At 52.3% G+C, this 26,870-nt stretch overlaps 7 protein-coding genes across 7 annotated transcripts; 4 read left to right on the forward strand and 3 right to left on the reverse strand.

Annotated features, from left to right (window-relative positions):
- Positions 1 to 829: 829 nt before the first annotated feature.
- Positions 830 to 1,300, reverse strand: IAQ61_009196 (uncharacterized protein; the record flags this gene model as incomplete). The annotated part of the gene is made up of 2 exons (XM_003836820.1): positions 830 to 1,097; positions 1,185 to 1,300. 2 exons carry the CDS (start codon positions 1,298 to 1,300, stop codon positions 830 to 832), a joined length of 384 nt encoding a protein of 127 aa, XP_003836868.1.
- Positions 1,301 to 3,100: 1,800 nt separating this feature from the next.
- On the reverse strand, positions 3,101 to 5,395 carry IAQ61_009197 (uncharacterized protein; the record flags this gene model as incomplete). The annotated part of the gene is made up of 1 exon (XM_003836821.1): positions 3,101 to 5,395. The coding sequence occupies one exon, from the start codon at positions 5,393 to 5,395 to the stop codon at positions 3,101 to 3,103; it is 2,295 nt and encodes a 764-aa protein (XP_003836869.1).
- Positions 5,396 to 5,644: 249 nt separating this feature from the next.
- DPH3 (Diphthamide biosynthesis protein 3) lies at positions 5,645 to 6,098 on the forward strand (the record flags this gene model as incomplete). Its single annotated transcript, XM_003836822.2, has 2 exons — positions 5,645 to 5,980; positions 6,042 to 6,098. Exons 1-2 carry the CDS (start codon positions 5,786 to 5,788, stop codon positions 6,096 to 6,098), a joined length of 252 nt encoding a protein of 83 aa, XP_003836870.1. The 5' UTR covers positions 5,645 to 5,785.
- A 229-nt stretch (positions 6,099 to 6,327) lies between these two features.
- On the reverse strand, positions 6,328 to 6,983 carry IAQ61_009199 (uncharacterized protein; the record flags this gene model as incomplete). Its single annotated transcript, XM_003836823.2, has 2 exons — positions 6,328 to 6,585; positions 6,645 to 6,983. 2 exons carry the CDS (start codon positions 6,981 to 6,983, stop codon positions 6,328 to 6,330), a joined length of 597 nt encoding a protein of 198 aa, XP_003836871.2.
- Positions 6,984 to 7,305: 322 nt separating this feature from the next.
- On the forward strand, positions 7,306 to 8,017 carry IAQ61_009200 (uncharacterized protein; the record flags this gene model as incomplete). Its single annotated transcript, XM_003836824.1, has 3 exons — positions 7,306 to 7,374; positions 7,439 to 7,521; positions 7,573 to 8,017. The coding sequence occupies 3 exons, from the start codon at positions 7,306 to 7,308 to the stop codon at positions 8,015 to 8,017; spliced, it is 597 nt and encodes a 198-aa protein (XP_003836872.1).
- Positions 8,018 to 8,767: 750 nt separating this feature from the next.
- Positions 8,768 to 10,907, forward strand: IAQ61_009201 (uncharacterized protein; the record flags this gene model as incomplete). Its single annotated transcript, XM_003836826.2, has 2 exons — positions 8,768 to 9,226; positions 9,290 to 10,907. The coding sequence occupies 2 exons, from the start codon at positions 8,768 to 8,770 to the stop codon at positions 9,740 to 9,742; spliced, it is 912 nt and encodes a 303-aa protein (XP_003836874.1). The 3' UTR covers positions 9,743 to 10,907.
- Positions 10,908 to 11,586: 679 nt separating this feature from the next.
- Positions 11,587 to 25,749, forward strand: IAQ61_009202 (uncharacterized protein; the record flags this gene model as incomplete). The annotated part of the gene is made up of 6 exons (XM_066098298.1): positions 11,587 to 12,157; positions 12,307 to 12,491; positions 13,158 to 13,196; positions 13,247 to 20,756; positions 20,883 to 25,160; positions 25,228 to 25,749. Coding segments are annotated over 6 exons (12,678 nt in total), but the record flags the coding sequence as incomplete, so codon positions are not given.
- Positions 25,750 to 26,870: the final 1,121 nt, after the last annotated feature.

Consider the following 26,870-nt stretch of genomic DNA (forward strand, 5'->3'; position numbering starts at 1 on the left):
CCGAACCTGGAAATAAATCATCATTGACTGATACCGTAATGGCATGGCCAAAGTAAAAGGACTGAGTCAGCATGAAGATGCATTTTCACATATCTTACACCGGGGAACTACCAACGGTCCGTTCTAATCCTCATCTCTCAAACCTCCGAATGAAACTCCTCAACCGCTCATTGGTATCCTGCACCCCTTTCCTCTCCCCAGCTCCGCCGGTCTCCCATCAGCTGCTCTCTCATATCATCACGTTCACGCAGCGCTCGCGAGACACGGATTCATGGGATCGAGACTGACATCTCGAGTTGTTGAAACTCCTAATCTTCTTGCCGATGGTCAAGCGAGACGTACGTTTACTTTTATCCAAGGAGTTCTCATAGGAGGTGGAGAGTTTGGGAGTATGCGTAGAGTAATCCTAGGAGACGAGGGGTTAGAGGATGCGCTGAGTGGGAATCACCATACCTTGTAGCGTTTGCACTAGTTGTGGGTGAGAGATAGGCGTTTGTGTTTTTCCAAGTCGGTGGCATGTTAGCGCGAAGGCATACGGTACGGTAGTGGATGGACGTTGGCAACCAAAAAAAAAGAGAAAGGCACAGTAATGTAATAGGAACTCCGCAATCAGCACACAACATGGGAATATCCAAAACTCAAATAGATGCAAAAGCATCTCATCCAAAACTGCAATTACTGCATCAAGAAAGTAAACTGTACATGTGGCACACATACACTCCACCCATCGACCTCCAGCGCCGAGACTTTCCCCCACATCCCAACATCTTCTCTCTTATCCTCCACCATTCAACCAAATCGTATCATCCCCATGACCCCATAATTTCATCTACATCATCAGCGCGACAACAGCTCCAACACCAGCTACCAAGCCCCCAACCCTGACACTGCTCGCCGCACCCGTGAACTCAGGAATAGGAGGCATGCTCGCACCGGTTCCAGTGGGACGAGATACACCACCGAGGGGTGTGTTAGCAGAAGTTGGGATTCCAGTGCCAACCGGAACGGGAGGCGAGACCACGGGAGGGTTCGTGGGGTAGGGAGCTGTGCCTGACGAGGTGGCGACGCTGGGGGGTGAGGGAGTGTGGCCCATGGTCCTGCGCGGTTGTTAGCAAGTGGTCTTGCGTTTGGTGTGTTCTTGAACAAACTTATATGGATGGAGGGGAGGAAAGAAGATGACTTACTTTGTCACAGTGACAGTGACGGGAGCAGCGCAAGACTCCTGAGGTGCCTGAGCCTCAGCACCGTACTGCGCGGCCGCAACAGCGGCGAGACCAGCGACGACAGCGAAGAAACGCATTGTGTTTGTATGTGTGTGGGTGAAGGTAGGGCTTCAAGTGTTGATTTTCGAAGAAAGAAGTTACGATTGATTGAGGGTATATAGCGTCGACGCAAAAGAAAGCAAGACTTGTTGTGAGTTTTCTAAAAAAAGAGTGACTACAGTAAGTATACTGCTATCAACGTAGACGTAGACGTTGACTAACGATCGTAGGATGAGCAGAGGGAGAATGAGAAAGCAAAGAAATTCCACTAGCAACGCAGTCTTATACATACCCAGCCAATATCTCTTGCGACACAATTTTACAATTTGAACTACAAGCAATCGGGTGCCTTCATTTTGTTTTGATTTCTGATCTTCATTTCTCAGCCAATCTGACTGGGGCAAAGGTGCGTGTCCCCTTGTCTCTCCACCTTGTGCCTCAATTTACAAGCCGTGGCACAAAGAAGCATGATGCCGGTGCTGTGATCGTTGGCCTCGTTGGCATGGGGGTCTAGCGCAAGAGACGGGCATGGGGATGTTCTATTTGCGGTGGTTTCGTTGGTGGGAAGGTGTAGGTTGTGTGACAGGCTTCATGGGGGGGTGTTGGTGATAGCGGAGATTGGGGGCGCTAAAACTGAGATTCTAGTTATCTTTGATAATATGGTACTGGTATCGGGTAGCTTGTATGTAGAACAGATGGGTGTGGAGAACTGCCGTGCATTGCGGCACACGAAAACGTGCCCGTATATCGATCGAAGTTGTAACGTCATCGATGATCTACCGTACCGTACCTACTACACACTCGATATACGTGTGCAAGAACCGCACTGTCTAATGCGATGTAATTGAGGTCTCCCATTCACTTGCCATCCCACCCTCTCACCTTTCCCTCCACATGCCCTCCAAACCCTCTCCTCCTCGCCCCTCTCTACATGCCCAAAAATAACAAGAAACAAACCTACTATGTATATATTACCCTCTAATGACAAACAATTACCTCGCACGGCACCATTGCGCTTGATCCTTCCCTTGCCTCCCATGTGAAACACACTAGCCCCCCCCATGCGCCTAGTCCGAATCAAGCCTAGGCCTACAGGTGAAACATGCACGACTCGGTGCGTGGGAATGTGTACCTGGCGATCTCTCTTTGTTTTGGGGGCACGGCAACGCGCTGGATGGGTGATGATGTGGTATGTAGTACTATGAGTTACTGTACCTAGAGTACATGTACATGTACCTAAGTTACCTACATATCGATAAACTCGACTCAACCACCACATCACAACCTCACGACCTCACCCACAAAATCTACCCGCCAAACCCCCAGCCTCACATAAGCCAACACATCTCCACCATACCCTTGCCTCCCTAGCGACAGCCAGAAAAAATCACACAGCTAGAGCAACCAAGAAATTCCCACCTCTGCATTCAGATTTGTGCCTTTCCCAAACTCTTGCTGCCCAGACTATTGGGAAATTGGGTATAGATTGCAGAGTGCGTCTTTCTTTGTCTGCGCTGTCGTGGGGGAAAGTGGATGGGGGAGAAGTGCCAGGGCGGGGGGAAGGGTGAAATTGGATTGGATTTGGGATGAAGTGGGGAGCCGCACATGTCAACCATTAGAGGGTGTTTGATTTCGTTTATTGGATGCCGGAATGTATGGTAGATTGAAAAAGGATTTGCGGTGTGTCGCGAGATCATGAGAATTGTCTTGAGAGAGTTGATGACTTTGAATAAATCATGGTGGATGAGGTTGCGCAGCACGCAGGAGCAGTAGATTCGAATGTCGTTTGTATTAATTTGTAGCATTTCACGCACAGGCTTGCGCCACAAATAGCCATCCTACTTGACCCTGCCCATAATCTGATCCTCGCCTCCCTCCTCGCCCACCATCTCCGCTGCCTTGGCCTTGACCGCATTCAACATGGCTCTTTCAAAATCATCCCTCGCCCTCAACACCGCCTCCACCCAGCCCACACTCACACCCCTATACCCACGCTTAAACTCCACAAACACCCACTGCACCTGACTTTTATCCGCTTCGAGCAGCTTGAGAAAGTACTCGACCGCGCGCCAGCGCTGCGTGATTTCAATGCCCTGCTGGCCGTAGGAGCGGAAGAATTCGAACGCGGTGATGAGATCGTCTTTGATTTTGGCGGCGAAAGCGTCTGTGCGGCGGAAGCGGGCGCCTTTGTTGCGGATGGAGGAGAGGTATTGAACGAGGAGTTCGTCGGCAAGGGAATCGATTAACAAGTCTCGTAGTGAGCGGTGCAGGAGGTCGTCGTAATCGCTTAGGTAATCTTTAAATGTGGTGATGATACTTGCCATGTCTGTGCGAGTGTACCATTCTGGTGTGAAGAATTTGCCGAGAATGGGCTTGAAGTCTGTGAGGAAGATGAGTTGGCAGAAGGTCTGGATGCAATACGATGATATGTCAATGTAACCGTTTCGCAGCTCGTCAAGTTGCATGGGAAGACGGTCGGAGAGGTAAGTCTGGGAGACGAGGGGTGTGACTTCGCGCTCGAAAACGGTGACAAAGGAGGCTTGGGCGTTGGGTTCTTCGCCGTCGTCGATGCAAATGATTTGGTCGTTTGCGATGGCGACGAGCCATTCTTGGAAGACGGCTACACCCTCGCCGTCCAAGGAAGGGTTGGCGCCTGTGTATTTGTCTTTCTCTTCGGTGATGAGTTGATTCCATATTCGTTGGCGTGTGATGAGGGCGCGGAACATGGAGTCTACGACACCCTCTGCCACATCGGCACGCTCACTCGAGGCCGCCACAGCGAGGTTCTGGCTGAAGAGGGTCCAGATGTCGCCCAAAGATCGTGTCTGAAAGATACCGTCCGGATTGACTTCATAGGCTGTTCGGTCTTGATCGAGGAAGGCCTTCCGGTCTTGGGCGTTGATGCGGTCGACGTATTGGTCAACGGCTTGAATGATGACTTGGCGGTACGTGCGGATGAGTTCTGGGCTGCGATTGTCAATGACGTGCGGCTGCAGTTGTTCTTCCGAAAAGCCGAGCTTTTTCATCTTCGCGTAGTACTTGTCGACCCAGTTGATGACGGCGAGGAGGTACTGGGGCCCTAAGCTTTCGTCGTCGGCGAAGCTTATGAGAAAGTCGTGCATTTGCTTATGATAGATGTTTGTGTAGACCTGTAGAATTTTCCACTTTTTGGGCATGAGGTTCTGCATACCGAGTTTGACGGTGTTGAGGTTGTTGAAATACCATTTGAAGTACTTGTCGATTTTCTCGGGGTCCTCGATGAAGTTTTGTTTGGCTTCTTCCATTTGCGCCTTGCAGACGTATTCGATCGATGTGATGAACTTGTCCTTGTAGCCGCGTATTTCCTTGGGCCCCGAGGCAATAGACTTGAATCGAGAGGCGAGGTCCTTGTATTCGCGTTGAGCGTCCTGTAGTGCCTTGACCTTCTTGTCCGTCTTCTCCTCCTCTTCCACGACCACAGCCAGCCGCACGACCATGCCATCATTCCCTGTCTGCACCAGCTCAATGAGATTTATGCAAGCTTCTCCAATATGCTTGTCGAACCACTCAATCACATCGTCCAACCTCGCAAACAAATCCTGGACGGTAACCCCACTCTCCAGCGTGAGATTATCAATCAGTTCGGTCGAGGCATCCTCTGTACTCTTGATCTGATCCATGGCCTCATCCCTAATGTCCCTCAACTGCGTCAGACCATAGTGAATCTGCAGCAAATACGGCTGGTTGGCCGGGTCCTCATCGTCCCGCGCAAGCAGAGCCTCTAGGTTCTCCAGCCGTGCCTCAAACGTCTGGATATCGTTGCGCATCTTTTCCACGCTCTCAAAGTTCTTATGCGTCTGCGCGACCAGATTGATGTGTGGGAAGTCCTGGATCATGTTCTGGGCTTCAGCGCATAGCTTATCAATCTTCATCATCTCCTCCTTGATGAGGTTGACGGTCCGCTGGCCTTCGGTGATGCTCGACATGCCCGATTGCGTGAGCTCGAGCTGCTCTTTCAGCCCATGGCGCAGTTGGCCGTCCACAGCGGCCTTTTTGCGCGTGAACTCGGCTTTGAGGGCGGGAATCTTCTCGAGGTCCTCCGGGTGTCGCAGCAGCTCAGCGAGCTTGGCGGTTGCGGACTCGACGTCGCCCATCGTTGCGGCGGGCTGGGCGGGAATTCAGTTCGGCAGGTCTGTGTCCATGGTAAGGCGGAGTGTCGAGGACAGGGCGGGCTGTTGTTGAGCGCAGCCCTCGATTTGTCCCGAGTCTTTGACCTGCGTTGTGGATGGTCTGGGGTCAACTTACATGGTGGGTACATGCACTTGCTCACCTTGGAGTCGGAGATAACGGTTGGGCACTAACGTCAACTAGGGCAGGCCGGGCTTGACGGGCGGTTGGTCGCTGGCATTGGCGGCGGGAGTGGTGCGGGCAAAAAAGACGCCCGCCACTGCCCCTCGACACTTCATACAATCCCACGTCTTTCCTCGTCGCAAGCGCAAAGAAATACACACACACACACATACGCACAGAAAGAGTTGGATATCATGGCAGACGAAGAAGTGAATCTCTACGACGAAATCGAAATCGAAGACTGCTTCTACGACGAGGCCCTGGGCATCTATCACCACCCATGTCCTTGCGGCGACCGCTTTGAGATTCTGCTCGACGACATGCGGGACGGAGAGGATATTGCGCGGTGTCCGAGTTGTAGTTTGATGATTCGCATCATCTTCGATCCGGTATGTTGCAGCCAAGGAGACGAAGTTGCATCTCTGGTGTCCGAGTACTGACAAACTGCAGTCTGACCTTCCTGAGAACAAGAGCAGCGCACCCCAACAGACGGCTATTACTGCCTAGACCTAGCCATCAGATTTCAGCCATACAGCGAGACCAAGAAAACTCATCTATGCAACCAAGACACGGTATATGGACGACGCGGACCAAGGGCGCAAGGACTCAGTCAGTGGACTTGCATTCACTATATTAACAATATTCATATCTGGTCGTATCGCAGGAGAGCCCTCCAGCAAACTCCAACACCGGCATTTGTGATTATAGAAGTACACATTCGTCATGCTCACACCAATCAGCGTGGAACCTGATCATCGACGCTGACATCGACGCCCAACTCCTTCCTCAGGATCTCCGTAAGCGAGCTGCCGTCCCTCAGGTATATCCAGTCTCCAACGCCACCGCCCTCCTTGAAGTCCATGCCTTCCTGCGACACGACCCAATCGAAACGTTTCGGGCCGGAGAGGGGCGAGCTGAGCCAGATTTGCTTGTTGGGGGGTTGCTTGTTGAGGACAAAAGTGTTCTCTTGGAGAGTCACTTCAAGGACGCCGGCCTGTCGTGGTCAGAGCCATGTTGGGGGCGGGGTTTGGGGGTTAGAGGAGTTGTACATACAGAGTAATCAACCTCAATGCCAGGATCTTTTTCCTGTGCCTCTTCTAATCGTTGCACCAGCTCATTCAGATAGTGGTCTGCTCGCTCATGGAACTCCTCTGCTGTCAGTCCTGTCGCAACCTTGGGCTCATCGATCGGCTCGCTCTCCTTGGGCGCCGGGTTCTCGGCGTCGGGCATAATACTCCTTGAACCCGTTGACGATTGGAAGGCGCGAACGGTGGTGACATTGCGGACTATGGAAGCTCTGGCGATGATGCCATTGGCAGGCGAGGGGACGGGCATGCGAGTGCGAACAGCACGGCGTAACGCCGCACCAGCGAGTCTTGTGGCCGGTCTCATTATGGATGGATGTGGGTGATGTCAATTGCAATAATGAAAACGAGGACGATTGGGCTGTCGGCTGGTTGGGCGGGTGATGGATGCTGAGTAACTAACTATCTGGGATACAGAGATGTGGAGGTGCAGCTTGCCAACTTCGAGCTTGCTTCGCGCTTGGACCTCCTCCTTCCCCTCTCCCTTCCCCTCCATCCCCATGCAGTAACTCTCCGCCCCGCACTACTCTCCTCCTGACGGCTGGCCAGCCATAGAGTAGCCATCAATACAGCCTCATTTCTCGTACGTACGGGTACATTCGTTGTACTGTACCCAATAGAGAAGCACAATGATAAACGCAGTCCTCGTGTTTAACAATGCGGGCCAGCCCCGTCTGACAAAGTTTTATACACAGCTGGTAGACCTTTCTCCCCCCCCCCCCTACGTCATTCACTCGGTCGCATCTGTTAACCTGTTCCCAGGAAACCAGTGTCCAGCAGCGTCTCATCTCGGAGATCTTCACCCTCGTTGCTAACCGCCCAAACTCCGCTTGTAACTTCCTTCCGTAAGTCTTCATGTGACACTTGCACAACACACCTACTAAGCCCTTTCTCAGCCTCCCTCCCCTCCTCGCCTCCAGCTCCAAATCTTCCACGCCCTCCACCCCTCACAACGACACCCCGTCTCTCGTGACCTACCGCCACTATGCAACCCTCTACTTCATCGTGATCTCTACTTCCACGGAATCCCCTCTCGCCCTCCTTGACTTCATACAAGTCTTCGTGCAAGCACTCGACGGCCTGTTCGAAAATGTTTGCGAATTAGATCTCATCTTCAATTTCGAGACACTGCATGCCACACTAGGAGAGATGATAGTGGGAGGCGTCGTGGTCGAGACACAGCTTGACAAGGTGGTGCAGGCAGTAAAGGCGCAGGGGCGTGTCGCGAAGAGGCCAGTGAATGAAGGAAGGAGTGGTGGTGGCGGAGGGGGAGGAGGTGTTATGGGAGGTCTGACGTTTGGTGGATTGGGGAGAGGCGAAGGCGTCTGGACTGGACGGTGAGAGGATGGATGATGCTTGGACGATAGGACCAAGAGCAGGGCCTCGCTGGAATTCGACGTGATCTCTCCGCCGTCCCCCAGCACTCTACCAGACTCGGGCCGCAAAGGATCAATAGTCGAGGAAATGCGCACTATGGCGCCGACATCACCAGACGCCCATGCCTTGTTGCGCCCCAGTGCTAGATCGCGAAGAACCCAAAAGGCACCTGCACCCGATTGCTCGTGCCTCAAAGATTGCTATTCCCGGAATGAATCACGATGTCTCTGCACATCTTCGGGGTATCCCTCCCTCACACAAAGTATGGTACTTGTGGGGTCATCATACGGGCCCTACTATGAGTAAAGACTTTATGAACCGGGTAAAGACATGGCAAAGCTCAAGGCCCAAGACCAGACCTCGCCTATGACCATTGCCGGACTAGGATCAGCGGCAAACTAATTAATCAAACATTACATCCTCCGAAACGACTAAAACATTCTTCAGCCTATCAAACATCACACTTGTTCATATTTACCCTCGAGATACCAAACGTGGGGATGGAAACACTTTATTCAAAGCCTTATGACCCCATCTTCATGTAACTGATCATAGCGCATATTTGTCTTCTTTCTCGCATCAATCAACATGCTTCCTTTCAACCGTTCTACCTATTTCTGCCGAAGGTTGTGCGGTATAAGTAGCTGGCTTTACTCTATGCCAAGCTGAGCCTCACCTTCAGACAACACAAGGAAGTCGGATACTTCGCCCACCATGCGTCTCCTCAGCCTCCTAACAGCGACGCTCTCCCTCTCATTTACAAGCGCAGCCCCGCAACTTTCCGCCCGCGCCCCAACTCCCGGCTCTCTCCAACAAGTCACCTCTTTTGGCGCCGCACCCACCAAAGCTGGGTTTTACATCTACGTGCCCAAGAAACTCGCTGCTTCTCCGGGCATCGTCGTCGCCATTCACTACTGCACTGGATCGGCACAGGCCTACTTTTCCGGATCACCCTACAGCAGCCTTGCGGAACAGTACGGATTTATAGTGATTTACCCCAGTTCTCCGCACTCGGGAACATGCTGGGATGTCAGTAGCAAGGCAACGCTCACGCATGAGGGAGGTGGAGACTCGAATACGATTGCGAACATGGTAAAGTGGACTATAGGCGAGTACAAGGCCGATGAGTCAAAAGTTTTTGTGACTGGGAGTTCAAGCGGTGCTATGATGACCGTACGTGGAACCATCTTCCTCCCCTCACACCACAACATGAAACTAACATGAATGAAACGGCAGAACGTCTTAGCAGCCACTTACCCCGACCTCTTCAAAGCTGCCATCCCATACTCCGGTGTCAATGCTGGCTGCTTCGTCTCCGCCTCCGGTGGCGTCGATGCCTGGAACAGCACCTGCGCCAACGGCCAATCCACCGCCACACCTGCTGCCTGGGCTACCGTAGCAAAGAACATGTACCCGGGCTACACTGGACCTAGGCCGCGCATGCAAGTGTACCACGGCAGTTCGGATTCGACGCTCAAGCCTCAGAACTACCAGGAGACGATGAAGCAGTGGGCGGGTGTGTTTGGCTACAACTATGACAAGCCGGAGAGCACAAAGGCAAATGATCCCCAGAGCGGTTACACGAGGACGATTTATGGACCGAATGTTCAAGGCATTTATGCGCAAGGGGTCGGGCATACAGTGCCAATTCGAGGGGCGGATGATATGAAGTTTTTCGGGTTTGCCTAGGGAGGTGGGATGTCTGGATTCAACGAGTGGTGTCGTGTTGACCGCCGGGCTTGCAGAGTCGTTAAAAGACGGGCAAGTTGGTACAATTGTGAACAACTCACATTGTACATGAGGACATTTCAACCAAACATCGCTACAAATAATCTGACCTTGAACCTTCACAATGCACAGTCTCCAGCTATATCCGTCCTTTCCCACCCCCTCCTCCTGCATCCAAATCACCCGACTCACTCCCCTCGCTTCACCAGTCTGATCAGATTACCGACGAGTGAAATCGCAATGCCATCGTCCGCACCCCATCGCTGTACCGGTTCCGCGGGAGATGAGTGCTTGCCATGTCAAACCTGCCATTGCATTGTAGTCCACACAAAGACCCTTGTTCCACCATACCCGCCCGTGCCGCCAGAGACGGCGGCGCAGTCTAGGAAGCTTTTAGACGTGGGATTTAGCAGCGAGGTGACAAATTGTGCGGCAAAAGGTATGTTGCATGGGGTGATGAATCCATTATTTGATGGGGATGAGGTTGATGTACGTGATGATTTGACAGGTTCATGTTTATATCGAGGCCAGCCCCAACATCGTCACCAACATGAACAGCGTCACCGTCAGCACACCCCACGTACAATCCAACCCCGATCCAAACCCAAACCCAAACCCAAAACTAAACATCACCAGCGCCCTCCCCGCCCCTCCCCGCCCCAACAACCCCCGGTAAAAGAATGCTACACCTCCCTTCGCCACGACCACAATATCCGCTTTGAACTGCGCATCTCCCTCACCATGGTCCTGCGCGACTGGCGCGTGCTGTGCGATGAGGATGCGCTGCCGATGCGGGTTTTGCGGGGGTTTGTGCGGGGGGTTGGAGGGATGGTGGGGCGGGGGGGTTGAGATGGGAGGGGGTGTGATGGGGGATATGAGTGGGTAGGGGAGGGGATGGGGGTGTGGTGGATGTAGGGAGGTTAGGGCATGTATGGCCGTAGGTGTACTACGAGGTGCAGGTGGGAGAATAGAATGAGTATGCATGTGCTGTTGTGATGAGAGAAACATTGTACATTGTGAATTGCTAAGAGATGTGGGGTGATTTGAATGTTGTGTATGTGATCTGAAGGCGTTGTGGACGAGTTTGTGGCTGTTTATATGGCATGTAGGTGGAGTTTAGTGTTGGAGGAGTTGGGAATTCTTGGGGGTGAGGTCAACTGTGGAAGAGGATGCGGCTGTCACGTGGCTTATCGATAGGTTTGACAAGTCTAGAATGATGATGATTGCCCCGCGCCGTAGTTGCCGTGCTCACGAGGGGTTGTGTCTGCTTAGTGTTGTGAAGTGTGTTGACACTGAAGAGTGTATGTTGGAGCCAGTAGCTCAGCAGTAAATTCTTGGATGAGCAAAGTCGTTAATGTGATAGCGGGGGTTTTTTTTATAAAAAAAAAAAGAATGCAGCTGGAGGAGTGACTGCCCGGTACCGGTAGTCTACCAGAGGAGTATATAAGCTCATCTCCTAGTCATGTTTCTTTGGCGCATGCTAGTTGCTTTGTATAGCTCTGTGATGGCTCAGAAGACTCCTCTGCTTCATCAACCAGACTAGCACATGTAAAAGGGCGTTGATGTCGTACTCGCTGTACACGTGGCTAGGCTGTGGTTTCAAGCCTTGCGGAAGTACGGATATCCAAGTGTACTGTACCGGTACCTAAGTAGGGCACACCGGGCGATGTCTACCAGCTTGTGTGGTATCCCCTTCTCGGCCACTCACATTAGCTTCCGTTACACCCTCATGCAGTTCCCCCTAGACGCAGCCTAACAGCACTGGGAGGTTGCTCAGAATGTTTGACCACGAATCATGCCAATAGGCTGGCTGTGTACCTGCGCATGTGATGGCTGTAGAGCCATCTGAGAGCTTGATAACCTCGCAGTGGCACGATCATCAACACAACAAACACAGCAAACATTGTACACAAATACAACTCCTAACTCCTTCCTTCACCCTAGTTCCCCTTGAGCCTTTACTGGACGTGAGAATGCCATCTCCACCACCCACGGCTGCAGAGACGGCGCGCCGCACAGCCGAAGCCCGGGCCGCTGTCACCGCCTCCCTCTCCTCGGTTGGTGCCTCGCTCGATCATGAAATGCGCACTCGCACAGCCGATCTACACGCCAACGCGGCCGCAATATCGAAGCAGGAGAAGGAGCTTGCGCGACAGACGGCGGGGCTGGCGAAGCAGAGTGCGGAGTGGGACAAGTTGCTGCAGAATGGCACGAAGAAGCTGAATGAGGTGGGGGATATACAGAACTGGGCCGAGATGCTTGAGCGGGATTTGTTGGTGCTGGAGGAGACTGTGAGATTGGTGGATGAAGGAGAGGGAGACGGAAAGGGAACGGGGAAGGGAAAGGGAAAGGGAAAGGGAATGGGAGATGGACGACGTTGAATGGATAGGAAATGGTAGAGTCCGAGTCAGAGCCGCCGTGGTTGATTTCTTTGGACTCTTACCTAGAGGTAGTCAAGGTATAGTAACTTACCTAGGTAGTCACTGTTACGGTCAATCCATCGTTCAACCGTCCCACCCTTTCAGCCTATCCAATGAGAGCCGGCGCAATGCGTGCTGGGAAAACACAAGATCCAACGATTCGACAACCCCACAGGATATCGGTTGTGACCACGGAACATGGTAGAAGGGCTGGAGATGTTGATTTCTGGTGGGTGGGTGGGCGTTTGCCCGTTGATTCCCTGCTGGCACGCGTTCTGTTCGTGACGATGGTGAGTTACTCTAGTTGGCGGTACGCTAGGTAGCCCCGGGCCGCACGGGCCCCACCAGTCTGTCTTCATGATTGCGGCGGAAACTGCTCTCAGGGCTCAAACTTGGTTGCTTGTAGCTTGCTTGACCTTTGATCCAACCAACCCTCACCCTCACCCTCCCCCTCCCCGACACGCCCCTCCCCCTTCGACTCCAAAGACGCCTGATCCGCACTTCCACTTGGCGCCCACCTCCCGCCAAACCTCCCCCCCCCCGCCAGCTGCGTACCTAGCTGATCCACGCCTGCACCGTGGACTCGGCCAGCCTTACCTAGGTACCACCACCGCCGCCGCCTTCTCTCCACCGAACGCTCCTCCCCGCGCAACAAGAAAAACGTCACGACTGTGACTACCAAATCTTTCCTAGGACGGGCCGAACAAGTTGCCAGTGGTACCAGTCGACTGGTTGATTGCATAGCCTCGCGATTTGCTCATCCGTTCGGCTGATAAAATCCACGGCCAGTCACAGTCATCGCCCTATCCGCCTCCCAGGACGGCCTCCATCGCAATCCAGATCTTCTCAGCGTGACCCACTCTCACCACATCATCCACGCTGTTCGGATAGCCCGGTCTGAAAGAGCTTGCATGTAAGGAAGCTCTGTCCTCCGAGCGCCCGGCGCAAACATGAAGATCAAGAAGCAGGCTACTTCGCGACATGAGTCCACTCTGGTAAGCACTGCCCCCCACTCCATCTTCCGCCTCGACTAAAGCAAAATCAGTCGTCGATGATTGCCGACTTTGTACGGGCAACCGAATCAATACCGCTGTACCAACTCCCTGCCCACCTCGCCTCCTTCCCCAAGCACTGGCCATTTCCCCGCGGTGACGCATATCACTGGATACCCGTGCTCAACCGCTTCGATCACATCCTCGAGCTTTTCAACCAGGAATATGGGCTGGTAGATGGACCGCAAACACAGCCTTTCCAGCGCCGATTGCTGCTCAAGGGCGATGCTGTCGAGGCTAACGCCAGCTCCGATCAAACCACTACGGACGCCGTTCTAGATACCCTGCACGTGTCAGAGGACGGCGACCGTGAGTTGATTGAGCAGATCCTCAGCTTCACGCGTATGCTCTTGGAAAACTGCGGCAACCGTAGTCTGTACTCTAGCAGCGAGCGCCTGGATAAACTTCTCAACACCACCTCGACCTCGCTACTCAAGACAACGCTTCGCCTCGGCCACCGATTGGCTCAGCGATATCATGCCGCCCGTATGCGCCTTGCTCCCGCCACTCTACACCTGTCGCTGCTTTCGAGCCACTACAACATCAACCTGGACAAGGTACAAAAGCTGTCAGCCCCTTTTGCCAAGGGGCCTACAGCGGTCGCGCCACTGTTCGGCACGCCATCTGCCAAAGGAAAAGACAAGGCATCCGGAGAGCGAGCGGTTGGCTCTGACCGAATCAGCGGTTCTGATCTGGTTGGCATGTACTCTCTTACAGATTCTTCCCTCCGGCAGGAGTTTGGTGGCGTGCTCATCTCCTATTACGAACCGACCACTCTGTCCGAAGAAGGGACCAAAACCACAACGACCGAGGCCCCTACCACACCCACGCCAGTGCGAAGAACCTCAAGTATGGGCCCTAACCGGACCCCACGACCCACCCAGCCAGCGCCCACCACCGATTCGCCCAGTACTCCCGCTTTCACGCCCGGCCAACCCAGCAGTCGAGCCAACGGCCCCAAGACATATGAGCTGTCAGCCGAAAAGGTGGCGCAATCTGACATTCATGAGTTGCTTCGGCACGGGCTCGCCAATCTACCGGAGAGCGTACACTATGAATTGCTGCACAAGCTGCGCGTTGCAAAGATGCTTTCGAGCGGTAAGGCGGGTCGCGATGATGCAGTTGCGGTTCGTTTACTCGCCATCTCCAACATGGGCTATGTGCACGGCGACAAGGAGTTTCACGCGAAATTGGGCCAACAAGACGCAGATGAGCCACGTCGATTACAACTCGCATATCAGCTTTCTGAATTAGTCCACCCTCCTGGTAACGGCGAGAACGGCGTTTCACTGGAGCTTCAAACCTTCACCTTGAATGCGCTGGAAGCTCTTGCGAAACACAAGACCAAATCCGTCGAGATTTGTGCGGCCTTGAGCGTCAATGTTAATCACGGTGTGCTCTTCTATGTTGTTCGTAAGCTTGTTGCTGGACTTGGCGTTGAGACTAGCTCTCCAAACGACTTGGAGGAGGACGAATGGCGCGAGGCTCTGTTCGCTCTTCTGAACACTCTACCCACCTCCCAGGCTCGTACTGGCGAACAGATGGTTGCGGCAGGTCTTCTAGAGATACTTGTTGAGGTGCTCAAGTTGCGTACAGAAAAGGCAGAGCGCAATTACCCCAAGATCCTCAACTTTCTTGACACCTTCGTGTACAACCTCCGAGATGCCTTTTCTGCCCTTGTGAGCGCCAAGGGGCTTGATATCATCGCCGATCTGATGCAATATGAAGTCGACATCTCGAAGAAGCTGGCTGAAGAAGACAAGGGCATGCCCAAAGAGTACAAGACACAGCTCACTGACTATCGAATCCCATTCTACCACCAACAAAGTCTCCGCTGGCTGTTCAAGTTTTTGAATCACATGATGTCGCACACTGGCGGCAACTTCGATCGTCTGATGCGTAATCTGATCGATTCACCCCAGCTTCTCAGTGGCCTTCGTATCGTCCTGTCCAACGCAAAGATCTATGGTTCAACGGTCTGGAGTATGGCAGTCACGATCCTCACAAGCTTTATCCACAATGAGCCGACCAGCTACCAGGTCATTGCTGAAGCTGGTCTCAGCGAGGCTTTCTTGGAGACGGTAGCAGGGGAGCCCGCTTCCGAAGCAACGGCCGCTGAGATCGATAGTGAAAACACTACGACACCTACCTCTCGGACATATACACCCCGCGCTGAAGGAGCACAGTTGGCAGAAGGCATCCTACCTGTTGCTGAGGCCATATCAACACTGCCACCTGCATTCGGTGCAATCTGTTTGGCTGAGGCTGGCATGAAGCTCTTTCAATCTTCAACCGCTCTGAAACGCTTCTTCGAAATTTTCGAGAGCCCTGCGCACATTAAAGCACTCGACGCCGACACGGAGATGCCTACTTTGATCGGAAACTCCTTCGATGAGTTGGTCCGCCACCATCCGCCTCTGAAGGCTCGTGTGCTCTCTTGCCTCAGTGAACTGATTGCACGTGTGGTGCAATCGTGTGCAGACAAAGCCGAAAAAGAAGGCGTTGGTGCCAAGCTCTGGACTCAGGATGCTTCTGGGAAGCTTTTTGTTGCTGGTGGTCGCCGTGCACTGGTTGGACCCCAAGCCCAGCATGTCATCGGGCGTTCCTCTCAAGCCTCCACGACCGACGTTGAGATGAAGGACGCAGACGAGCAAGGCAAGACTGAGACATCCAACGAGCCAGTGGCCATTGATCAGATCACCGAGACGGAGGACAGCGCCAAGGGCCCAACCACTGGACAATACATCAGAGTTCTATGTCGCTTCCTATCTGGCTTTTTTGCCAACCATGCCATGTGCGCTGCCTACATTGAAGCCAATGGCGTGGAATCCATCCTCGACATCTCCAGCCTAGCTTGTCTCGATCCCAAGTCTACTGAGACTCGTAGCATGAGTGAGGAGTTTGGTCGCGTCGTCCAAGTCTTGGTTGAGCAGAAGCCACATATTGCGGTGCCTTCGCTCATCAAACGAACGCAACAGGCTCTGGAGCGTCTTCAGCCGTTGCTGAATCACAATGGGAAGCAAGCTTTCTTTGCGCCGTTCACTGGTACTGGTTCTTCTGACAATACCGAGGTCTTGGAACAGGGCACCTTCTTCGTCAAGGCATTGGTCACAGCGCACACACTTGTCGGAGCCATGACCATGACCTTCCAGAGCCAGATGTACAGTACAAGGTCTGCTCATAACGTATCCAGTCAAGTGAACCTTGCAGATATGTACGCTCGCCTCGTCGACAGCCTTGGAAAGCTTCATCGCAGCTGTGTCTGGGAGGAACTTCTGCTTCAGCGGTATATACCCACTGAGTGGGAGAAAGAGACCAGAGTTAAGAGCTCTGGCTTCGGCAACGACGAAGCCGACAACCTCTTCCATATTGGGAACATTGCTTCAGACTTCCCACCTAGTGGGGATAACGCCGCCTCTCATAGTGCTGCGCCTGACCCGGCAACCTCAATCCAGAACAACGCGCAGTTCAAGAACACGCAGACTCTTCGAAACCTCCTCAGCAAGATTCCTACGGAAATCGCACCATTCTTCCAATCACTTGGCAAATTGCTGTTGTTCCGACGCAGTCTCGAAGCCTATCAGCGACAATGTGCCACGGTTGTTGCTGATCAGCTTGCTCAAGCCGTCATTGACCAGCTCACTTTTGAGAATCCTATTGAAGCAGACTCCATCGAAGATCGCTACGCATACTGGATCGTCATACTTACCTCGCTGTCTCAGCTCATGATTGATCCTAATATGGATCGGCCCCAGTCGCTGACCTTGTTATTGGTGTCCTTTAGGAATCTAGGTGGCTTCAAAGAACTTGGATTGATCTTGGACAAGTTTTACGAATCTGCGCTTGAGATTACACAGAAGAAGACTGAGGCGACTAGCGAAGAGTCTAATCAGCGCCTCCTGAATCTGTCACTGGGTGGCTTGAAGATCATTCTCGCCTTCTATGCCCAAATCATCAACTTCAAAGTGATAGGAGAATCGCAACAGACTTCGGCAATGCAGACTCGTCCGGATCGTGATAGGGAACGCGCTGATCATTTCTCAACCGCGCAATTCCTCGTGGAGTTGCGATATGCCGTCATCAAGCCTCTGGAGAAGATTTGGAACTCAGAGCTGATGGACAAAGCGACCACATCCATTGTGAAGACCTCAATCAACATACTCAAATCGGTCCTCGAGTGCGAAGGCGAACACGGTGCCTACAAGAGCATTGACAAGATTCCAAAGCGCAATAAGCCAATCATTAAGCCTTGGACGCCGCGCAACGGAGATTATACGGCACGCTTGATCGACCTGGAATTTCCCGAATCGCTTGCGGAGGAAGCACTATATCGATGCTGCGACAACTTCAACATGGCTAGAGAGTATTGCCTGAATCAAAGCCGCCCCAACGCTTCAAGAAACCCGATCCCACAGTACGAGATTCAAGCGCGCGGACCACCTTCTGCGTCACCAAGTCGTGCCGAGGTGGTTGTGCCTGAGTCTGCAGACAGTGGTAGTATTACTGCTAGCAGCGATGCGACACAAGATGAAGAAGAGTCTGAGATGCCAGACACGCAATCTGTCCAGATGGAGGATGCGGACGACGCTATAGGGCAGCCAGAGGTGCCTGCATCCAGTACCCCAGTTCCTGAAAGCCAACCTGCTCAAGCCACCCCTACCCCACACGATGCTTTGGCTTATCAGAAGCGCATGGGCACTGGAAATTCTACGGAGCTTGTTGCCTTGGACCAGTTGGATGAAGAGCGCTCCAAACTTCGCAAGAGCCTTGTCGACCGTTCTCTCGACGTTCTCAACTCCCATGGAGATGTGACCTTTGAGCTGGCGGATCTCATTTCTGCGGCAGTCATGAAGTCGCCTGAGTCAAGCTCCATGCGAGCAGAGATTGGAGCTACACTTGTTCAGTCCCTCATCTCGCTACAAAGCGAGGATGATTTCCGCTCACAAGGAAAGAAGATTGCAGCTTCTGCGCATCTGCTGGCGTTGGTGCTTCAAGACAAGTACTTTTACGAAGTCATCGTCGAAGAGCTGAAGGATAATTTCAGCACCCTCTTGGGTTTCGTGAAAATCTTTCCCGATCAAACAACTGAGGATTCGTCACCCTGGATTGGACAGGTCTTACTCATTGTTGAGCGCCTACTAGCAGAAGATCAACTCCCACCTCAAATTGAATGGACCCCGCCTACTGAGGATACCACCGAAACCCAAACAGTCGACCAGCTGCCAGAACCCATTGTAGGCGTGGAGGAGAAGAACCAGCTGTTCGATGCGATAATCGAGATGTTACCAAGGATCGGCAAGGACGAGTCGCTGGCCCTCTCAGTCACTCGCGTGCTAGTCATGCTCACTCGCACACGGAAGATTGCCATGCGTCTTGCAGAAAAGCGTAACATTCAGCGTCTCTTCCTCATGGTGAAGCAACTCGCTGGTGTCACCAATGAAGGCCTTCGAAGTGCTTTCATGATTGTGCTTCGCCACATGATTGAGGATGAAGCAATGATACGACAGATCATGCGCACAGAAATCCAACAGATGTTTGAGACTAGAGATCGCAGACAGACTGATACTACCGGCTACACTCGGCAAATGTTTGCGCTTGCTATTCGCGCGCCTGAGATCTTCGTCGAAGTCACAAATGAGAAGCTCCAACTAGCTCGATTCGACCCAAACCAGCGACCTCAGACTCTGATCCTCAAGAAGATTGATTCACCTGTTGAGGAGTCTTTCGACACCGGCGTGCCCTCTGAGATTACCGCCGAGAAGGACCAACCCAAGGAGTCGAGTGAAGTCCCAAAACAGCCCTCGCTTGGTCGCACCAAAACCTCCGATCTCAAGGTGCCAGTCATGGAGAATCCTGACGGTATCATTCATTATCTGTTATGTGAGCTGCTAGCCTACAAGGATGTTGACGACAAGGTGGAGTCACCAAAGACTGAAGCGACTACGCCGTCCGTCACACCTGTCGCTCCAGCAGAGGTCCGGAGTAGCTCACAGTCCACGCCTGAGTCAACCCCTCCACCTGCAACTGCGCCTGCAGAGCCAAGCAAATACGACAAAGCCACTTTCAAGGCCGACGCGCATCCGATTTATATTTATCGCTGCTTCATTCTAAAGTGTCTCGCGGAGCTGTTGCAGAGCTACAATCGCACCAAGATTGAGTTCATCAACTTTTCAAGAAAGGCCGATCCTTACACAGTCACGCCGTCGAAGCCTCGTTCTGGTGTACTCAACTACATGCTTAACAACCTAGTACCGATTGGAACTCTGAATCATGAAGGCGATCTCAACTTCAAGAAGAAGGTGGCGACATCCAATTGCGCAATCGACGTCATCGTCTCTCTTTGTAACAAGACCGGCGAATACACTATTCCCAAGACTGATTCAACTCAGTCGCCCTACATCGAGTCAGAGACCGATTTGTTATTTGTACGCAAGTTTGTGCTTGAGCATGCGCTGAAGGCGTTCAAGGATGCGAGTGCCTCAGACGAGCCTCTGGATCTGAAGTACTCAAGGCTACTCAATATTGCCGACATTTTCTCCAGAATGGTCTCGCAGCGTCCGAATGGCGAGCTACTTACCCAAAACGCCGACTTGACCCCTAATCTGAAGCAAATGGCCAAGATCATGTATGAGAAGAATTTCATCACGATCCTGACCACAGCCATTTCGGACATTGACCTCAACTTCCCGAATGCGAAGCGTGTTGTCAAGTACATCTTGAAGCCTCTTAAGTGGTTGTGCTATGTTGCCATGGACTTGAGCATGCACTACGATACTTCTTCTGCCCCGGATTCAGCGGATGAATATGAGATCTCAGTAGCATCTGATGATGATCTCATTGACAACACTCGTGAAGATACGCCGGATCTATTTCGAAATTCGACCCTTGGCATGTTCGAGCCGCCTCATGACTCTGAGTCTGACGAAGACTCTGAAGATGAGGATGGTGAAGAAATCATGTTTGACGACCCTTATGCGGACGAAATGGAATACGACGAAGCCGACATTGGCGACGACGACGTCATCTCTGATGACGAAGAAATCCTAGAGATGGACATTGACGGCATGGGCCAGATTGAAGGCTTGCCTGGCGATGTCGATGTCGAGATCGAAATAGACGCTGGCGGCGAAGGTATGGGGTCTGATGATGATTCCGAGGAGGACGAAGATGAAGATGAGGAAGAGGATGATGACGATGACATGGATGAAGACGACGATGACGAGGATGATGATGACGAGGAGGAAGAAATCGACGAAGATGATGCTATAGAGGCTTTGGAAGCCCTCGAGGAGGTTACTGGTGACGACGAAGGCGGTAGCCTAGCCGAAGACCACGAAGATGACTGGAGCGACGATCAAAACGACTTCCAGGGTGTCATGAACGGTGATGCAAACATGCCATCTGGCCCCATGGGCTTCGTTGTCGATGGGTCACAACTTCTTGAACACATGCGCCAGGGCGCGGATATGGAGGGCTACATGGATGATGAGATGGCGGAGGATGGTAAGCATTTTCTACTTTTCTTCACGGCACTCCTTTTCTTGCTTTCATCATGGCGCTGCTTCTTTCTACTTGAGTTCGCAGGGTCGCATCTATTCAGTTTTGGCGCAACATTTGCTAACCCTTCAGATGAAGAAGAAGAGGAAGAAGAATATGACGAAGACATTCACTACGATCCAGGTATGGAAGATGATGAGGATGCCATGCAAGATCTTGGATGGAGCGGGGGCTGGGATGAAGGGCCAGCAGCTCCCACTATTCGCCACACTCATCGTCTCAGCCCATGGATGTTCCCCGCCGGTCCCGGTGACCGAATCCTTGTACCCGCATACCGATCACATCGTCCTGGTGCTGGACCCCGAGTTGCCGATGACGGAATCAATCCGTTACTTCAGCGAGGCGGCCGTGCGACAGGTCGCGATATTCCTATCCGGAACGAAGGTATGAGCGACTGGGTTCATGCCATAGAAGGCCGCGGCCCTCGACTCTTCAACTCTGGCGACAGCCCTGTCTCCTTCATCAGTAATTTGTTGAATGCTATGAGCTCAGGTACTGGCTCTGTACTACACCAACATGGAGGTGCTCTGCACCTCTTCAGTAATACCATGGGTCTACCGCCACCATTTGACTCTGGCTTCCGCCGCGAGATGGTGCGTGCTCGTGAGTCGCACCTGTCACGCTCGGCTCGGGAGGATCCTCACTCGGCTGTGGCCTTTGTGAAGGCATATACTAGCCAGCGCTGGCAAGAGGAAGCTAGGATACTGTACGGACCAAGTGCAATCGAGAAGAGTCAACGAGTTATCAATTCAATCTTGAAGGTCATGGTGCCTCCGGCGATAGAGGCTGCCAAGAAGCGACAAGAAGAGCGAGAGGCCGAAGCGGCTCGTAAGCTCAAGGAAGAACAAGAGAGACAAGAACAGAAGGAGCGCGAGGAGCGCGAAGCCCGCGAGAAAGAAGCCAAAGAGCGACAAGAACGTGAAGCCGCTGAGGCTGCTACTCGAGCCCAAGAGCAGACTACAGAAACCGAAGGTGGCGTTGAACAGCCCGCCACATCGGGTGATCAAGCAATGGGAGGCATTGAAGCAGCCGAGCCTTCTGCTGTGCCTGCTGAAACCGAGTCTGCCCCAGCGCAACCTCCGGCTCCCAGAGTTGTGACTATCATACGAGGTCGTGAATATGATATCACGGAGTTGGGAATAGACGCAGAGTATCTGGATGCTCTTCCTGAGGAGATGCGTGAGGAGGTTCTCATGCAGCAGGTCTCCGAGCGCCGGCAGGAGCAACGCGCGGCACAACGCGCGACAGCACGACAACTTGAGTCACAAGCACAATCACAGGCCCCTGATGCCCCACCCGCCAATGAACCTGGGGAGCAGCCGACAGATATCAACGAAGAGTTTTTGGCTGCTCTACCACCAGAGATTCGTGCAGAGTTGCTCGCACAAGAAGCTCAGGAGCGTCGGCGTCGTGAACGCGAGGAGAATCGTCGCCGCAACCAAGGCGCTGCTGTGGCACCTCAGGGAGAAGATATGGATGCTGCAAGTTTCCTGGCGTCTTTGGACCCCAACCTCCGCGCAGCTGTGCTCATGGACACCGACGAGGACACGTTACGACAGCTTCCTCCGGAGATCTCTGCAGAAGCCCGAGCTTATGGAGGTGATCGCCGCCTCAATCAATTTGGAGACATCAATTACCGACGTGACGGTCGCCGAACACAACATGACGACCCCACGCAGAAGAAGAAGGCTCGTCCTTGCGTGCAAATGCTCGACAAAGCAGGTGTCGCTACACTGTTGAGGCTCATGTTCATCCCTCAGCAGGGCAGCGCCAAGTCTAGCCTCAGTTCTATTCTACGATATGTTTGCGAGAACCGACAGAACCGCGCAGAGGTCATCAGCATACTGCTGTCTATCCTTCAAGATGGCAGTGCCGATGTAAATGCAGTTGAGCGAAGCTTTGCCCAACTTTCAATTCGTGCGAAGCAACCACAACAGCCTGCGGACAAGACTCCCAAGCCGTCACGAAAGAATGGTGCTCTGTCGATCAATGCCGATGTCTCTCCACTTATGGTCGTTCAACAATGTCTGAATACCCTGACCCAATTGACTGAGAAGAATCCAGCTGTCTGGTCATTTTTCCTCACCGAGCATGAGACTGGCGTCGGCCTCAAGGGTCGCGCCAATCGCAAGGGCAAAGCAAAAGAGAGCAAGGCAAATAAGTATCCGATAAACGCTCTTCTCACGTTACTGGACCGTAAGCTCATTGTTGAGAGCTCAACTATCATGGAGCAGCTCACTACATTGCTCCGTGTTATCACAGCACCTTTACAGGCACTGAAGAAGGAAAAGGAAAAGGCGGCAGAGGACGCTAAGAAGGCAGAGGAGACCAACAACGATGGCCAGGCTGCCGAAAACCGGACCGTCCCGGGTGGACAATCAGAGACCCGCACCAGCGATCAAGATACGGAGATGACAAGCGTATCCGAAGCACCGGCTGAGCCCAGTGCTAGTACTACCGAAGGCGAAGGAAGTGCGGCTAAACCTAGCGAAACAAAGGCCGAAGAGGAGAAGGCCAAGAGGCACCGCGCATTGGCTCCTCCCGATGTTCCAGAAGCTAACCTCAGGCTCGTGGCTAAGATTTTGGCTGCTCGTGAATGTAATAGCAAGGTTTTCCAGGAGACGCTCTCTGTCATCAGCAACTTATCTCCCATCCCAGGTGCAAAGGAGATCTTTGGTCAGGAATTGCTTGGTATTGCCAAAGAGCTCGCTAGATCAACCCTACAAGATCTTGCGAGCCTCACCGCACAGGTGTCCAACGCAGAGTCGCCTACAGATGTTCAAGGCATTGCACTTGCCAAATTCTCACCAGCAAGCTCCGACCAAACAAAGCTCTTACGGGCACTTACTGCGCTCGACTACCTCTTCGATCCGTCTCGCGACATTAAAGATAAGCCAGAGACTGCGGCCGAGGCTTTGGAGCCAGCCCAAAAGGCGGACATTCTGTTGACTCTCTACGAAGACGCAGCCTTTGCACCACTGTGGAACAAGCTCAGCGAATGCCTTACAGTCATCCGGCAACGTGGTAACATGCTCAACATTGCTACGACCTTGCTCCCACTCATCGAGTCACTCATGGTCGTCTGCAAAAACACCACACTCAAGGAGCCGCCTCTGTCCAAGCTTGTCTCCAAGGAGTTTGCACTCTCGAGCCCGCCACCTGAGAGCAAGATGGAGAATTTGTTCTTCCAATTCACCGAAGACCATCGTAAGATCCTAAACGACCTTGTCCGCCAGAATCCAAAGCTTATGAGCGGTACCTTCTCTCTATTGGTCAAGAATTCCAAGGTTCTAGAGTTTGATAACAAGCGCAACTACTTCAATCGCAAGCTTCACTCTCGCGGGAGCGATCGTCAACCACACCCACCACTCCAACTCTCAGTCCGTCGTGATCAAGTTTTCTTGGACTCGTTTAAGTCGCTGTACTTCAAGTCGGCAGATGAGATGAAGTACGGAAAGCTCAGCATTCGCTTCCATGGCGAAGAGGGTGTCGATGCCGGTGGAGTGACCCGCGAATGGTTCCAGGTGATCTCTCGCCAGATGTTCAATGCCGACTACGCTCTGTTTGTACCAGTCGCCTCCGATCGCACGACATTCCACCCCAACCGTCTCAGTTCTATCAATCCCGAGCACTTGATGTTCTTCAAATTTATTGGACGCATCATCGGCAAAGCACTGTACGAAGGTCGTGTCCTGGACTGTCATTTCAGTCGTGCAGTTTACAAGCAGATAATGGGCAAGCAAGTCAATCTCAAGGACATGGAGACGCTCGATCTGGAATACTACAAGTCGTTGGAGTGGATGCTACACAACGACATTACCGACATCATCACCGAAACCTTCTCCGTCGAAGTCGAAGCCTTTGGCGAGATGCAAGTCGTCGACCTGATCGAAAATGGTCGCAATATCCCGGTGACCGAAGACAACAAGCAAGAGTACATCCGTCTTATCACTGAGCATCGCCTCACGGGAGCCGTCCAAGAACAGCTCGAGCATTTCCTCAAAGGCTTCCATGACATCGTCCCAGCAGAACTAGTCTCCATCTTCAGTGAACAGGAGCTCGAGCTGCTCATCTCAGGTCTGCCGGACATCAACGTCGATGACTGGAAGAACAACACAGAATACCACAACTACACCGCTGCTTCGCCGCAGATTCAGTGGTTCTGGCGCGCCATTCGCACGTTTGAAAAAGAAGAGCAGGCCAAGCTTTTGCAGTTCATCACCGGAACGAGCAAGGTGCCGCTCAATGGCTTCAAGGAACTTGAGGGTATGAATGGATTCAGCAAGTTCAATATCCATCGTGATTATGGAAGCAAGGATCGTTTGCCGAGTAGTCATACTTGCTTTAACCGTAAGTTTATCCTTCACCTTTCCCTTCCCAGTACTCGTAACCTAGACACGGGCTAACACAACCACAGAGCTCGATCTCCCAGAGTACGAAACGTATGAGGATCTCCGCAAGGCGCTGTATACGGCCATGACGGCTGGTGGCGAGTACTTTGGATTCGCTTAGGCTGTTCTTGGTATTTTGAAACGCTTGCAACGACTTGTATGCAAAATGAACCGGAATTTCGACTGCGAGACCTCCACCCTAATACACATACATGACGAATCACATATTTACGACACACGGAACATAGTTTGCATTGCTGGCGCTGGGATCAAGGCGAGTGTGGAGATGGTGACATTACATACCCAGTTCAATTTTCTTTCTCCTTGTATGAGTAGGAAGTGGAGGCGGCTGTGAGGAAAAAATCGAAGGCGATGGGCTTGACGCGGCGATGCTTCGGAAGGAGAGAACTGGGAGTGCAGGCCCGTGTTCTTCTCTTGAAGGGGAATTCGTCTGTTATAGTCAGGCAGGAGCGGACGTGGGGAGTAGAGTTTAATGGAGGGTTCATTATTCGCTAGTATATAGTTGAATGAGCTTCTTTGTCATCGGGGGTTTTGCTAAAGTTACGCTTTTGATGATGTCGTGATTGAAGAAGTTGTGGTCACAGGTTCATGATTGTAGCTTCTGTTTAGTGAGACGCTTAAGATATCTGATGATTAAGCTTTTGAGAGCGATGTGTGGAGCTTGAGAGGGAGAGAGGGCGGGAGTTTTTGGCATAGCAGTGTAATGGCGAACATGGGTATATGTTTGCGCTTTGAGAGGGTTTAAAGGCGAAATAATATCACTGCATATTTTGGACATGGGAGTTATTAAACATGGCAAGGCGCTGAGATGACTGGCATCAGTCTTTGGGGGCAATTAGGAGGTGCTTTGAGCTGGGGAGTGGATTGGGGGTGGGGATTGGAGTGTTTATCAAATGGGGTGTGGGTGCCATGCCACAAGCGTGCCCCGGGTCCCCTTGCGACACGCAACTAAGAACTATGTCTAATATGAAGAGATGGCTTATTTTGAGCATGGCATTGTAGTTTCATAAATGGGGGTGTAGGAGAAAGTGGATTGGATGGTTTGAATGGGTGGCTTTTGGTTGTGCGCAGAAGCAGGATGGCAGTGTCATGCCTGGTTCGAAGAGGTACCATCTATGGAATGGGCGTATAGGGTTGATGAACCTTTTTTATACAATTAACCGCCCATCCGTTCATTCAAGTGTGCTGCGTCATAATATCTGACTCAGTGTGAATCAAGTGAATGAGGGAATCAAAAAGTGCAACTTGTGGAATTTCAACAAACGGGCCGCAATGATATATATGGTAACACTAAAGCAGACAATAAAACAGACAGTTGAATACACTATAATTTTTCGGATTCACTATACGAACCATGTTCCCTATCCATGTGAATGTTGATAAAGACTACCTACCTTAACGAGCCTGAAGCTATCGTCACGTTATCGCTTGGCATACCGGGACCCGGTCACCCTCGCGATCATATTTAGGCCAGACAGCGGACTACCCGTCTCCATAGAACTATCTACATCGCCTCTCTGAGGCAGCAGCAACAATCAAACAGCTTTATATTGCTGCTTGCCTGTCATTCAACAGGTACTAGGCCCGACCGAGCGCATGACTTCTTAGCTCCACCATCTTTATCCAACCTCCACCCTTATTTTCTAAC

This window comes from Plenodomus lingam (assembly GCF_022343315.1).
Source record: "Plenodomus lingam strain CAN1 chromosome Unknown contig_5, whole genome shotgun sequence".
Taxonomy (NCBI): Eukaryota; Fungi; Ascomycota; class Dothideomycetes; order Pleosporales; family Leptosphaeriaceae; genus Plenodomus; species Plenodomus lingam.